The sequence below is a fragment of the Hippopotamus amphibius genome, chromosome 3 (genome assembly GCF_030028045.1).
Source record: "Hippopotamus amphibius kiboko isolate mHipAmp2 chromosome 3, mHipAmp2.hap2, whole genome shotgun sequence".
In the NCBI taxonomy this organism is placed as follows: domain Eukaryota; kingdom Metazoa; phylum Chordata; class Mammalia; order Artiodactyla; family Hippopotamidae; genus Hippopotamus; species Hippopotamus amphibius.
In genome coordinates this window covers 182,850,541-182,866,416 of record NC_080188.1, presented here as the reverse complement: position 1 = coordinate 182,866,416, position 15,876 = coordinate 182,850,541, and the positions used below count along the sequence as shown (strand labels likewise).

At 35.7% G+C, this 15,876-nt stretch overlaps 1 protein-coding gene across 1 annotated transcript in view; it reads left to right on the top strand.

Moving 5' to 3' along the window:
- Positions 1-14,139, top strand: part of RRP15 (ribosomal RNA processing 15 homolog) — a 42,768-nt gene extending 28,629 nt beyond the window's left edge. The window contains exon 5 of the mRNA XM_057729359.1: positions 11,165-14,139. Coding sequence (XP_057585342.1) covers positions 11,165-11,308 — 144 coding nt within the window. The 3' untranslated portion in view covers positions 11,309-14,139. The remainder of the gene's footprint in view (positions 1-11,164) is intronic.
- Positions 14,140-15,876: the final 1,737 nt, after the last annotated feature.

Genomic DNA, 15,876 nt, shown 5'->3' with positions numbered 1-15,876 from the left:
AGCCGGTGGTTAGGACTCCACGCTTTCACTGCTGTGGGCCTGTGTTCAGTCCCTGGTCAGGGAACTAAGATCCCACAAGCCACGCAGTGTGGCCCCCCCAAAAAAAACTTTGTAAGTTTACTGTTAGAATTGACTTTCTATTCATTTATCAAGGTATTTAAAGTTATTGGATATTATTTAATCATTGTTTACCTAATAGAAATTTTAGAATTTTTTAGTTGTTTTATAGAAAATTTTCAAACAGGGAAAACATGTGAAAGACCAGTATTTCTATCACATAGTTTCTAAAATTTTTAGCACTTGTCCATGTGTTTATTTTATACAGCTGTCTGCCTAACCTCTCTCCATCTAGTTTTTGTTTATTTGGGATGATTATTTGAAGGTAGTCCGTATACTGTCCCAGAGATTCTTTTTTAAAAAATAGCTTTATTGAGATATACCACAAAATTCAAAGAATTCTTTTATAACTTCGAGAACTGGAATCCAGTCAAGGCTCACACCGTACATTGTATCTTGGTCTCTTTTCTTCTCAACCAGTGCCTTGTCCTCCCTGACCCCACGTTTTTTTAAAAGACTATATAAAGAGACATACCAGTTGTCTTGAAGAATGAATCCAGATTCTGAATTTGCCTGATGGTTTTGTCATGATATGTTTTAACCTGTTCCTCTGTGTCCTTTTTATGTAAGCTGGAAATTAGGACTAAAGGTTAGGATTTCGGTTAAACTCTTTTGGCCTATTTCATAGGTGTGATACTTAGATGCTCTGTACTTATTATTGCATCATGTCCCATATTAGTGACAATAATTTTTCATTTGGTTAAAGTGGTAATAAATAGTCCTTTATTAAAGATCCCTTTCCCCCGTACAGTTGTAAAGTAGTTTCTGGGATTAATACTTTGAAATGAGCAAGTATATCTTTCCCTATCTCTCTTTTGCCTTTTAGTGTCAATTGATCATCCTTGTCTAAAACAGTTATGTCATTGGAGTTTACAGAATGGTGATCTTCTCATTTATTTATTTATTTATTTATTTATTTATTTTTTTTTTTTGGGGGGGGTACACCGGGTTCAATCATCTGTTTTTATACACATATCCCCGTATTCCCTCCCTTCCTTGACTCCCCCCCCCCTCGAGTCCCCCCCCACCCTCCCCACCCCAGTCCTCTAAGGCATCTTCCATTCTCGAGTTGGACTCCCTTTGTTATACAACAACTTCCCACTGACTATTTTACAGTTGGTAGTATATATATGTCTGTGCTACTCTCTCGCTTCGTCTCAGTTTCCCCTTCACCCCCTGAGAGAATTTATATTCTCTTAAGATTTGTTAATAAGTTAAAGTTGACTTAACTACATAAAAAGACAAATGTAACATCTCAAGGAGCTTTTTGACACAAGTGCTCTATACATTTTCATACTCAATAGGAACATGAAATATTTAGAATACACTCTGCCAGTTGGTCTCTTAAAGCACATCCTTATTCTTGTATCTGCTACATTACGTAGTATGTTAATGAGAATTCAGATTTATAAACAAATTAGCAGAGCTGTGAATTTATGTAGAAAATAGACACCAATGTTTTAATATTTCCTCCATGTAAGGACACAGTGAGAAGATATGTCTGTGAACCAGGAAGCAGGTTCTCACCAGACACCAAATCTGCCAGGTGCCCTGATCTTGGACTCCCAGCCTCCCGAACTGTGAGAAATGAATATCTGTTGCTTAAGCCACCCAGTCTGTGATAATCTGTTAGAGCAGCTTGAATGAGCTAAGACAGCATGTTACCTGACAATTTCCTCTTCTGAAGTATAAGGGATGCTAATAGTAAATATCCTCTCCCTCACATACCACATACACACGCAGCCACAAAGGTCACTGACAGAAATAAATGGCTGCTTTTCCCACCAAAAAATTCGTCATTCTTTTAAATGTAATATGTGATTATTATCCCTCCATTCTTCTTCATTTCCTGAAGTACCCAACTATCAAGGTCTTTGCACCAATGAAACATAGAGACTTCTTGTTAGCCCAACACTGCAGTTAGTTTATGAGATAGGGGTATCAACAAGGAAAAATTTTTTTAAAAAATATGTAAAAGTTCTTTGTAAAACCATGAAAAGCTATACAAACAAAACTGCGTTATATCTGGTAGATAATACGCATACTATCAAGCTTCTGGAGCCAACAAAAGATGTAAAAATAAGTGGACTGCCTCACTAGGGTTCCTTGTACAAACGGGTGATTCCAAGTCTGGGACACAGGAAGTTCAAGGTTTGGTCTAGGACACCTTGCTATCCCAGAAAGCAGGAAAGTACTCAAAGAAAAATGGGGTCATGTCAAAAGGGTACAATAGCCAGTTTGCACTCGTTCCCATTACCTCATTTGTGAATTTAAGCATCAAAAAGCATGACTGTAAAATACTGAACAAATAAAAATTCTTATGTCCATGATTTAAAAAAAAAAAACAAAAAACCCACACACAAAGACAAAAGGGGGAAGGAGAGAAGGCTCTCTTGCCAGCACTGGAGATGACTGTTAAACCAACTCCCCACTCCAGAAAGCAGTAATCAAAGGGAAAGGAACATTAGCCTCCATTTTTAGGAGCTTAAATTTATTCCTAGAAAAATAAATAAAAAATAAATGAATCAGGGTTGCAGGCATGTTTCCTAAAACTTAATTATGTGGAGCTAGATGTATGTAGATAGCAAGTTAGAATAGTAAGAAACCAAACACAACCACTTTGAGCAAGGATATGAGTTAAGTGCATAGCAAAATCAAAGGCAGCAAATGAAATAAACACAACAAACAGCATAGTGGATGAAAAAAAAATGCATCAGGGACTTCCCTGGTGGCGCATTGGTTAAGAATCTGCCTGCCAATGCAGGGGACACGAGTTCGATCCCTGCCCCAGGAAGATCCCACATGCCTTGGAGCAACTGAGCTCATGTGCCACAACTGTTGAGCTTGCACTCTAGAGCCCATGAGCCACAACTGTTGAGCCCATGTGCCTAGAGTCCGTACTTCACAACAAGAGAAGCCACCACAATGAGGAGCCCGCGCACCACAATGAAGAGTAGCCCCCACTCACTGCAACTAGAGAAAGCCCATGTGCAGCAACAAAGACCCAACACAGCCAATTAAAGAAAAAAAAAAAGCAACGAGGGCCTAGTTTATAATGTCTTTATCTTCAGATGTTCTGTGTTGTGGAGGACAGGGGAAAAAAAAAAGAAAAAAATAGCATCAAAGAAGCTTGCTTTCCAAGAATATTAGGCCTGAATTCTTGGAAAGCCAGGCAGAAATAGGTTTTCTTAGAGCACTCTGTACATTTAATATGTGCTTGGGCTATAATTAAAGGTGACATAATTTTAGCATCTTGATCTTTTTCCCTAGGATTTCTTATTAAAATGCTTTTCTAGTTTGGATCTTAGAAATTACCCATCTGAATTTGTAAACTACAGGAATCTGGAAACTAAACAAAGAGTTAACAAAAATGAAGCCCAGTGGGATTGTTGCCTGGCATACCATCCTGGTAAAAGAGTTAAACCACTGAAACAAGCTTGTGAAGGAATGGAGAAGGCAAAAATTGATAAAGACAAGTAGGAATTGCTTATTAAGAATTGTTTGAGAATCAGAGAAAAGTTGTTTGTTTAGATATGGGATCTTTCACATAAACTTGAATCACTAGGTTCTTCATTGGAATTCTCATATTCTAGATTGAAAATTTTCAATCCTTTATGATTGAATTTTCAATTCTTTAGTGGGATGTTACAGTCTTGCATGATTAGAAAATCATTTGTATTCTTATTCAGATTCTAAAGATTTGGGCCTATATTTTACTTATGTTGATTTCTACCAGAATACAATTTTATATAAAGGGATTTCTCATATACCCTTCATTTCACAGGCAGAACTTTTAGATAAGATTTAAAATGTCAACCAAAAATAAAATAAAATAAAACCACGGGTAGGAGGCTGTGAATAAGAAAAGAGTTTATTTGGGGTCTTAAGAATTGCAGTTTAGGAGATGCAGGTTTGGGTGATCCCAGAAGAATGTTACAGGGAGGAGAAAGTCAGGGGCTTATAAAGATGAAAAGCCATGAGGTTATTAGAAGTCACCTGGTGAGAATTGTGATTGACTCTGACTCAAGTCAGAAAATATTTGTCCTTAAGAAATCATGAGTTGTTTTAGGGTAGGGGGTCCAGTAAGTAGATAGGCTGTGCTGTCACGAATTTCTGATAGATGTTTTGGATGGCTTCATCAGGTCAAAAGATCAGATTCCATCCAGGCGGAGATGTGCATAAGTCACACTTCTTTAGTGGCCACTCAGCTGTTTTAGAGCACTCTCTTAGCAATACTGACTCCATTTTGATTTTCCTTTCACAAATGTAGGGGAAACTACTAACTACAGTTGTAAATAGCTTACAAAAACTTGCAACAACAAAGGTATTAAGATGAATTTAGCCAGTGGTATGAACCTTTTTTAGTTTAGGTGAAAATAAATTAAAATGAAAACAGAACGTTCTTAGGGAAAGCAATGAAATCAGCTATTGCTGATTGCTAAATATAGATATGATTATCATGTTTATTTTTTTAGGATTTGACTTTAATTTTCCCCTTTCAAAACTGGAATGAGGTTAAGCTCTTAATTATTTGGTATTAGACTAATGAATAATTCCAAACCTCTGTTTTCAGTTTTCTTTTCAATAGCTGCCAATGTATGTTTGAACCTTGAAATGGAAGCTGATTAACATTTTTAAGGGTTGTCTTCATCTTCAAAATCAACACAGACTGCTTCTGTATGATCTTGATTAAATATTTGTGTAAAACCAGGCCAGTGAGGGTGGGGGCTATTTTGTTTCCTTGTGTCATGTGGTTTTCATTAAGTTTTTGCATTCAAGTCAGTTTTATTTTTCAGTTTATGTAGGCACAGAGAGTTGTCTTGTAGGTTGCTTTAGGTCACTGAGTCATTGCTGCCTTGCAATAACCCTGACAGACTTCATAAGCTGCTAAATTTTGATCAAGCCAGTCTATACTTAGATGTCAACACAGCTTCCATCTGATGGTGGTAAATATCTGTGCCTCACATGTACAGTATGGTTGACTGTCTCTCACGTTATATTTATACCAAGGTTAAGAATGGGAAGTATGGAGATTGGGGTTGACATATATATGCTAACATGCATAAAATAGATAACTAATTTTAAAAAAAGTAAAAAAAAAAAATGAATGGGAAGTACACTGAATTCCTTTCAAGTCTTGGACATCTACCTAAACTTTCTCATTTGTAGTGTTGTAGTTAGTGTCTAACAGTGATTCAAATCCGGAACTGTCTTGCTTTTTTTATTCCTTTTGTAAACATAATACATCAAATTGCTGCTACTTTTATTTTATAAACAAAACAGAAACCTTTATTTCTCATGATGTCTTAACATTTAATGAAACCTATCTAGGGATCACCCTAGGCAAGTTTTACCAGTGAATGACACCTTTGGAATTTGCCTCAAGCTTTCTCCTTTTCTTATATTAATATCTGATCCACCTTTTCTTTGTGGGTGCTCCAAGTATTTAGGAAGTTTTATACTTAATGGTAAGTCATCTTTGGGGAAAAGATCCAGTGAGTTGAAATTATATAAATCTGTTGTGTGAGATAAATTTTGACTTTCATAGAAATTATACTTTCATAGAGATTTTTTTAAGGAAGATGTTGGAGGAGGCTTTTAAAACTAGGGTTTGTGGAACTGTTTGAAGAATAGTAGGTTTTCTCCTTGTCCTGTTTTTTTCCTTTTTAAGTTATTTTTACTTATGCTTGTAGTTTAAAAGACTACATTTGCCAAAAGGTTCATTATCAAATAAAGCAGTTTTCTGCCCCATTCTGTCCACTGTGGGCAGCCCAGGCAGCTGGTCCTGCGCCTGGTTCTGCTGGCACTTCCACATCCTGATATTCCCAACTGTCACAGTCAGAGCTTTTGATTTGTCAGTTTGAGGCGTTGCCTATTGGATTCTGTTATTGTAGGCAAAGATTTCATTCTCTTACGTAGTCTGTTTCCTCCCTATTGTCCTTTCAATATAGTTAGTTTATAATTTTTGGCTAATTCAGTATTCAACATATGTTATTATGCCTATTCAAGTATTATGTAATATTCCTTCCTTATGTTTCCTTTCTATTTGTTTTTCCTGAAATTAATAATTGCCTTGATTTTCATGTTTAACTTCCATATTTTATTTAGCTTTTCAAAATCAAATCACCTCAGGTAATGTATCTATTATAAAAACTTTCTTGGAGACATTCTCTCCTAGAATCCTGTATTTTCCTTTTTCTGGGCTGATTGCTCTCTTGGGCCGCTTCACAGTTACCCTGGGACGTAAGTTTCTTGCGATCCTTGGAATATCTGCTGGATTGGATTCCCTGTTTCCTGAATCTTGTATCTTCTTTCTTGGTTTACTCCTACTGTTTTGGTAAAGCATACCCTCCAGGGGTTTTGTCAAGTTAAAGTGATGGAACTGTGATCACAGCTCTCAGCAGCCTTCCCTGAGGTCACTCCTCCAGGCTTTCCTCCCCTCTGACTGTAGTCACCTCGCTGGAGTCTCCATTCAGTCTGGTCCTCGACATGCCCTTCTCTTTACTGTGTTGGATCTCATTATTTTTTCCTTTCTTGCGTCTTTCTCTTGATTTACTCCACCTTTTTTTGGAGGACATTTTTAGTAGTTTCATGAGAAAGGCTTAATTGGAAGTAAAGTTTTGGGTACCTTATGTGTCTGAAAGTGCCTCTATTCTGTCCTCACACTTGAATAACAGTGTGTCTGGGTATTAAATGTTCAATTGGAAGTTCTTTTCTTTTAGCAGTTGGAAAGCATTCATCTATTGCTTTTTTGCTTCCAGTGGTGCTAAAGGAAAATCTGAATCTTATTCTGATTCCTGATCATCTGTATGTATGTGATTTATTTGTTTTCCTTCTGGAAGCTTATAGCACATTCGTTTAGCACCCCTTTGTTCTGAAATTTTACATGGTGTCCTTGTTATGGCTCCGTTTTTCTTTAGTGTTTTGGACGTTCAGGAGGGCGCCTTTCACTCTGGAAATGTGTGTGCACTTTCAGAAACTTTTCTTGAAGTGTTTCATCCGTTTTCCTCCTCTCCATTTTTGCATCTCTCTGTCTCTAGGCCTGTTATTTGTCTGTTAAACTCCTGGACTGGTCCTCTGATTATCTTACTTTTTCTTCTGTTTTCCATCACTTTTTTTTTTTTACTTTATTTTCTGTCATTTCTGTAACTTTATCTTCTCACTCTTACGTTAATTTTTTTATTTCTGCCATCATGTTTTAAATTTCAAGCTGTTATTCTTTTGATGTTTATTTTATTAATAGTAACTATTCTCATTTTGTGGGTGCAATATAATCTCCTAACTCTTCAAGGATGTTAGTGGTATTTTCCTCTAAATTTTCTTTATTTGAATAGTTTCTTTTTGCCTACAACTTACTTTTTAAATGTTTGTGTTTATGTTATTCTCTGTCTTCTTTATGATAAACCTTAGTTGTCTGTTCATGATTAGAACAAATAACCCTAAAAAGGTTATTGGAAGCTCTGAGTATGTGGATATTGTCCACATGACATGTGAGCTTTAATGTAAGCTTCTCTTGGTGGGTTATTTATTAATAACTGGTCAGATTTTCTATAGAGTATGCCTGATCTCCTGCCTGGAGAAAAAAGATCTGCCTGCTAGCATTTTGGGAGCCCAGTGTGAAAAGAAGGCTGGGACTCATTGTTGGGGGTGGAGTGTGTGCATGCGTGTGTGCGTGCGTGTGTGTGTGTGTGTGTGTGTGTGTGTGTGTGTGTGTGTGACTGAATCCGCTGGTTTTGGTATTGCACCCATGCCTTCAACTGTGCTAGCTCATAACCTCTCCGGAGGTTAGACCTCTAGTCTGCCAAGGGAATGTGTGTGTGTGTGTGGGGGGGGGGGGGGGGGGGGGTGGCGGGAGGGGGTGGAATCTAGAGATCTGATAGTTTCTCAACATAACTTTCACCTAGTTCTCTTTATTTTGGTTCCTCCATTTCTGCCCTCACTTCCAGAAGTACCCAGAACGCTTGTTCCTAGGATTGTTTTTTTTTTTTTGCCCCCTGAACATTCTGCAGTGTGAATTGGGTTACTTATCAGCCTGACAATTACAGTTTTAGGATTAACCTTCCTTGGCTTTGCCAAGACAGTTTCCTCCAGTCCATCTGCTTTCACCTTCTAAAGTCTCATTGCTATTTTTCTCTTTGGATCTTGTCCTTGTGGATTATGTCTTTAAAACAGCAGATCACTTACTTTTCTGTTGTTGCTTAAGTTGTGCAGTTGACCAGGACTAGTTGTTTATGTTCGAATGGCTACCTTAACACAGATCCTCTTGCTTTTTTTCTTGCTTCGTATTTCTTCAGCATGTTGAGGCATTAGAAGTTAAAGGGTCATTCTCTTGCCTTTAAAGCAAAGATTTCTGTCTTGAGCTGCCATATTGAGAGATACTATAGAAAATACCTGTTTTTAAAATATATTAATCTACACTTGTTGGTACTAAATTTTCTATTGTATGTTTTTTTTCCCCATATCATTGCTTCATGGTGTAAAAATGCCACTGTAGTGTAGCTTGAATGATAGCAGTCTGTAAAGCATCCATTGCTGTGTCTGACATTGAATTCCAAAATCTGAGATATTTTCTCTCCAGCCATGAAGTGTACTTAGTCTTACAGCAGTGAAAGAAAACTGTCACTAAGAAATATTTGTCCTTTTATTTGGTGGTTCTCAAGCTTTAGTAAACATCAGAAGCACTGTCTGGCTTATTAAAACAGATTAAACCAGAGTTTCTGATTCAGTAGATCTGGAAGAGGGCCTGAGTTTTTTTGTTTGGTTTTTGTTTTGTTTTTTTAAATGTTTCTATACATATGGGCCTGAGATTTTGAATTCCTAGCAAGTGATGCTGATGCTGGTCTGGGGGCCACACTTCGAGACTCACTGACGTAGACTGTATGATTGCTCGAAAACCAAAAACACCACCACCAAGACCCCCCAGGAAAGCTTTACTTCATTATCTTCAAACTGGACAATTGAGAGAAGCTTTGAATTTATTCTGTTGTTGCTCTCTCTGACTAAAATATGTTTACTTAATCGTTTTCAAGACAAGCATGGGAGATAGTTGGTCTCAACATTTTAATTAATGCATCCTTTCCTTTGGTCCACCGTTACTCCCCTCTTTCTTTCTGAACTGCTTGTTTAAGATTTTGTCCTCGTCTCCCCTTCTTCCTTCCCTCCTTTCTTGTGGTGCCTGCAGCTCTGTGGTGCAGCAGAAGTTGGCTGTCAGGGTGAGCTCTCACATAGAAGCAAGTCTGCATTGAGGTCAGTCGTGTGGTAGTGTGTTCATAGCATGTTGGGTATAGTTACTTAAACATGAAGCCTTACCGTTGAGGTTGTGCATACCTGCATGTAAACACAAACGTTAATGTCAGGCTGTTTTTACTAATCAGTCATTTGTGTATGCCTGTACCAGGAAGCATACACTTTTTAGAATTTAATTGAAAACTGAATAATTAATTTGACAGAAGTGTTACAGTTATTGATTCTAAATGGATTGCTGTTCGTTGGGAACAGCTCTCTCCTAATTTAAGGTGAGGAGATTGGCAAAGAAAACTTGGGCTGAATCAGGGAAAATGGCCTTTTTATCCAGTTAGGTAACTTTAACAGAAGCAGAAATCGTTTTAGGAATGCAGGTTTCAAACTAAAGAGATGAGGGATAGAGGAGAGGTGTTGGCATCCTGCGTGAACAGCATTGTAAGTTGCCTTTCTACTTCATTCCTCTGTCGGTGCGGCATGAAAAGCATTGGAACTGTTTTAACTAGCACAGATGTTTTTTGTTTCTTTATGCTGGTTAAATTATAGTACAAAGTGTACTATTTGATTCATTAAGTCAATTCTGAAATCTTTGCTCATATTTATATGCTGTCCAGTCTTTAGGTTCTATTGATATTTAGGCACAAGCCCTGAGGAGTAAGCCAATAGGACATTTTTCCTGTTTGTAATAGTGTCTTTTTTTTTTTTTAAAGTGGTATGACTGTTTCAGGGCTATATTTTTTCAAATAAAAGGTAGCTTCAGCAGAATTAGATAAGTAATCTCTTAACCCAGCAAATGCTTTTTAACATCTTTTCTCTTAATAATTGCTTTTTATATGGTTAATGACTCCCATAAGGTAACATTATTTTCTAACCAAATGGGTTCTTGTGTATTTACAGAGATTTTCCCCACATTGTGTATTTCTGCGTGTATTTCAAAGCACAGATTGTTAGCTCCATGAAGACAGGGACTTTGTTTTGTTCATCACTCTATTTCTAACACTAAGAACGGTATTTAATACGCAGTTCTCAGTAAATATTTGTGGAATGACAGAAAAACTAGTTTAGAGTTAAGCATCCTGCATTACTTAATTAATGCCACAAGGTGGTACTGTTGTACCATGAACTAAGAGGCTGTAATTCTTAGATTCTCTTACATAGTTTTATATAAATCCTATGAATAAACAAAATGAATTGCCTAACTATTATGTTTATTGCCTGTTTCTGTTATTTATGGGTTTAGCCTGTGATTACTCTTTTGAGTCCATGATTTGGGCAGGCAGTGAGATCATAACCTAAATAAAGAACATTTGGTTCAAATTTTTATCAAATGTTAAATGAGATAGCATCTATAAAAACCTAGCACAGTATCAGGTTAGTTTCCTTTTCTCTAATTTATTTTGGGTTAAAAGCCTTTGTTAAATGTCTCTTTGTCTTAAAATAATTTGCCAAATGATTTCTAATAAGTTATCATTGAATGTTAAACAGTATTTTGTAAGTCTGTTTTGATTGTCAGAAGATTTAAAAAATTGATACCAAACCTAGAATTTACTATCTTCCCCCTTCATTGCAAGAAAAAAAAAAGTTTAATTCTGCTTCCTGGTTCTTTTATGAGGCTAAAATATTTTAATATAGTACTGCATATCTGTGCATATATGATCATAGTGTATAAACAAACTTAATCTATAATTTGTCTTGATTTCACTCCTGTTATAAAACAAAGTGTTGACAAGTTTGTTTTGTAGCTTGGAATTTCAAAATTTCCTTATGATATTGACTTTTGAACATTTTGATTGTGATTTTTCTGCAGACTGAAGCGAAATCAGAAGAGGGCCCCGGATGGACTATCCTACGTGATGATTTCATGATGGGGGCATCTATGAAAGACTGGGACAAAGAAAGTGATGCACCGGATGACTGCAGACAGGGGTCTGGAAGTGACTCTGACACATAAAGCCATTTAAGAAACAGAGTTTACATTTTATTTCTCCTAGAAAAATACTTCATGCTCTGAAAGTTGGGGAATTATAAAGACCCCATTTGTAAGAAAACCAAAAGACTTTCACTGTTACCAACTTTGGTGTTTCCCTTTTTCATGTAAACTTCGTTAAAATTATCTTTCAATTTGAAGATTATTCCTTAGGGCATTTGTAAAAAGAAATATTTCTACTTGAGATATGCATTTTGCCAGATTCATTATAGGTTTACATATTGCTCTTGGATATTGGCATTTTATTTAAGTATCACCAGTGTTTATAGAAATGCAATATCAATTCATAATTAAAGTGAACTCCTTGAAGTTAATATTTTTCAGCCTCCAATTTACAGACCTATATATGTATATTTTTTCTGGGGAAAGGTTGATGTTTGTTTTGGTGAGCTATTGAGAAAACCTGTGTTGCAGAATTTTTAAATTATAGCATTTCTGATTTGGGGTGATGATTTTATTTTTAGATACTCTGGCAAATATGATTTAAGAATCATCAAATTTCTACTTTTATATTGTTTCCTTTTATATGCTAAGTAATATATATAAATAATGGCTTAGATTTATTTTAAATGTTAGGTTATTTTTCTATGAGAGATTTACTGAGGTGGAAATTCTCATATTTCACTTATACAATGAGGCATAATTTCTTAGGAGGCATATTTGACATGTTCTAGTTTCTCTTATTTTCCCTAAATATATTTGAGTTAGCTTAAATTCTTTTTTGTGGACTGACTGACCAGTGAAATGGTAGACAACAGGTAGTCAGCATCAGAATACTGCATCTGATATAAGACTTGATTCCTTACAGTTGCCTTAGAGATTATTAAATTGGGTGACTTTTAGAATCTAGGTGTTAAACAAAAAGAGAAGAGAAAGCAGGACTATTTAATATCATTCCAAAATTTCTGTGAAACTGGACCTCAGATGCAAAGTTTGTAGGGGAGTTATTTAATAGAATTGATCTTTTCTTTTTTAAGAGGATCCATCTCTTTCTGAGTCTTTCCATAATAAAAATGGTTCCCTCCTGCTACCCAGTTGCACATGCTTGCATCTGTTATATATCGAAGGATAATCCTCCCCTCAAAACTATGCTAGAGCAGAGATGTTTATATTTGCAAACCCATTTGAGTGTTACAAGTATTATGTAACCAAAGTTAAATTAGTCCATGGCCTGGTATTTGTTACCCTAAAGGAAGGTATACATCTAAGATATCAAATGATTAAACTAGCAGAGCTCAAAATGCAGTTTTGTATTTGTCCAAACTTTTGAAATGTAGTGTCTTCTTAAATTATAGAACTGCTATTTTTCAGTGTAATGTAAGTAAATGTGAACAGATATTCTTCAGTAGTAACATGAGCATGCTAAACATCTCACTGTAACCTAACACAGATAAATATTTCAATACAACCTCACATGTAGATAATTTTGAAAAAAAATTGCAGCACGCGCCTAAAAACTTTCATCTTCTCAGAATTAAAGATTTTGCTTAATCTTTTTGCTATTTGTTTCTGAATGATTCATATTAAAACTTTGCAACAATTCTCCTGCATAGTACATCAGGTGATAGAAATGGGTAAATAACTTCTCCTTTAGTAAAAAAGTTGTTTTTGAAACATAATACTCATTGTATGGTCCTTGGTTTAATTTGGAAAAATTGAACAACATTTTCAAACTGAAAGGAAGGAAGAGAATATTTGCAGATTTTCTTCTCTCAGAAATTATTTTACCTCAAAATAAAATTGAGGTACCCCATTAGAAAAAAAATGTATCACTTATCCTAGAAGGCTATAAAGCATATGTAAATTACATGAAATAACTTTTTTATCATAAAGATGGGATGTTTTATATGTATTAGTGTTTCTGCATATTGACTGTCAAATAATTAAGCAAAATACCACCATGTGTGACTCTAAGGATGAGCATATTATTTTAGAAACTAAGTGTGTATCTTTAGATGAATATTTTAAGTAATCTAGCTCTGTCATCTCTACCCTAAATATTTTACCTGCAACATTTAAATTCTTCTGACATCTAAATATAACAACATGTGGATTTTATTTTTGGTAACTATTTAGGGTAATAGAGTAATAAAAAGGTTTTATTTTTCTTTGTTTAGAAAGAACAATGGAAAATAGTAACCAGGTAACCAATAGCTAGGTATTATCTTATTCCCTAATCTGGATATGCAGATGTCTAGGGTGAATATTCTCAGCTTTAGCATAATTTAAAATTGCTTATTTTTTGTTTTTAGGAATTGCAATCTCATAAAGTTAATACCTGTTATAGACTGATAGTAACTTAGAATCATTACAGTAGTTTAGGACTTAAACTTAGAATACTGAATTTATTTTCAAGTTACCCAGACTTTATTAATATGTAGATTATTATTCTACTCATTGAAAAATATATCTAGGAAATGCTTTGGATGGACTGGTTCAAAGGCTCACTTTCAGTACTTAGAAACTGAAAAGACTCAATTGGAAATTCTGAAAGGTTTATTTGAGAGTGAGTCCAGTCCTTTAAAATATTTTGTCTGTTACAGTAAGTGGATGAAAGAGAATGCTTGAATTTTGGAAAATCTTTTAGGGCTTTTTAATCACCATGTTTTTGGACATATGAACATACTTAATATTCAGTGGCTGCCAACTGAATTAATCCTGCCACCCATGCTGGTCTTCAGGACATGTGAATACAGTACTTAACCATAAAGCCATTTAATTACAGTTTATAGATGCCTACAGGTGTCCCAGGTAAATATATAACAGCAGAGGAGTCCTAAGGTTGAAGTGTGCACAGAAACATGGATAAACTGAAGACATAAATTTGTTGCTAAGGAGTTAAAGGAATTGTAAGGCCTAAGAAAATGCCTGTAAAAGACTCTTCATAGAGCACAAATATTTCTTTCAAAGAGATGAGAGGAAGTCAAATAAATAAGTTGACACTTTTGCATCTTTTGGATAACTTTTTTCCTCCCTGTATTTTTATTTACTTATTTTTGTTATTTTATTATAGGTTTTTATTAATATATTTGTTGAAAGATTCAGAAGTGAAATGGGATGGAAGTTTTATTTTTTCAATCTTCTTAATGACCACAGAGTACCATTATTGTGCTTAGTATACTGATACATTTGTGCCACGTGAGTTTCATTTTTAAAACAAACATTTGAAAAATCAGCAGTTTTTTTTAACATTTGTAATTTCTTAAGAAAGGGTGTATGTGTGTCTTAGTCCAGGTCGCTATACCAGATACCATAGAATGGGTGGCGAAAACAACAGACTTTTATTTCTCATGGTTCTGGAGTCTGGGAAGTCCAAGGTCAAAGTGCTGGCAGATTTGATGTCTGATTAGCACCTCCTTCCTGGTTTGTAGACCACTGACTTCTTTACTTGAGGGGGAGAGAGATCATCTTTGTCAGTGTCCCTTTTTTGTAAGGGAACTAATCCCCTTTGTGAGGGCTCCATCCTCATGGCCTAATTACCTCTTAAAGGGTTCCACCTCCAGTACTATCATACTAGGACTAGAGCTTCCACATATGAATCGGGGAAGAGGGAGGACAAAAATTCAGTCCATAGCAATGTATAAAATAGCCTATGGTACATTTTTAACTTTGATGTGAAATAACTTTACCATTGTTTCTCGACTTAAATTTCCTAGTAGAATTAGAAGGTTAAGTGAAATGTTTTTCTGGCATTAATTGAGCACCTATTCCAGGAACTGTGCTAGAATTGAGTGGTGATATTATTTATGGCAAAATAAGAGATAATTTTACTCCTTAAAAATCAGAAAGTTGAATCTCTTATTAAAGTTGACTTCCTGCAGTAAGTACCCAATTGAATCGTGTGGCAGTTTGGATTCACAGTGATAACTTGAAACAAATCAGTTATCTACCATGACTTAAGAAATATTTGTTAAAAGATAACCTTTTAACAACTATTATAGTGTCATCTAAGTTGCACATTAAAAAACTTAGAATTGTACAATAATTGTACAGTAACGGGAGTCCTAGAATAATGAAGCTTATCTAGTAATTTGTCAGTGCTCTATCAATACTAATTTCGTTTTTATTTGAAAACAATGTTCAGTTGAGGGAAGCAGAGTTCATTCTGCTCTTTCCTTAAATTCGTCTATTAGGATCAGTGTGACTGATGTTTGCCTCTGCTGGGTATGTCAGTGATAGGCAGTGAGTCTGTTGAGCCCTGCAGGTATTATGAGTACGAAGCCTATTTGAGGTGAATTGGCAGTTAGAACAAATTTTGGAAACAGGAGAGAGAACTCCTCCATGCCCACAAAAAGCTCTCTCATGTTAGGCCACCGAGCCTAAAAAATAGCATTTGATTTTTTAATATTATCCCCTGTAGCTTTCAGAGTGAACACACGAAACTTTGTCTCATTTCTGTACTCTGAAAGAATAGGTTTGTGAGGCACAAAAAAGGACATACGGAGAACTGCCAGAGCAGCAGGCAGCAGATGTCATCTAAGGCAGCGAATGCTAGTGCTGGGGACTTCTGTCAGGAGCCTCCTTATCTCGGA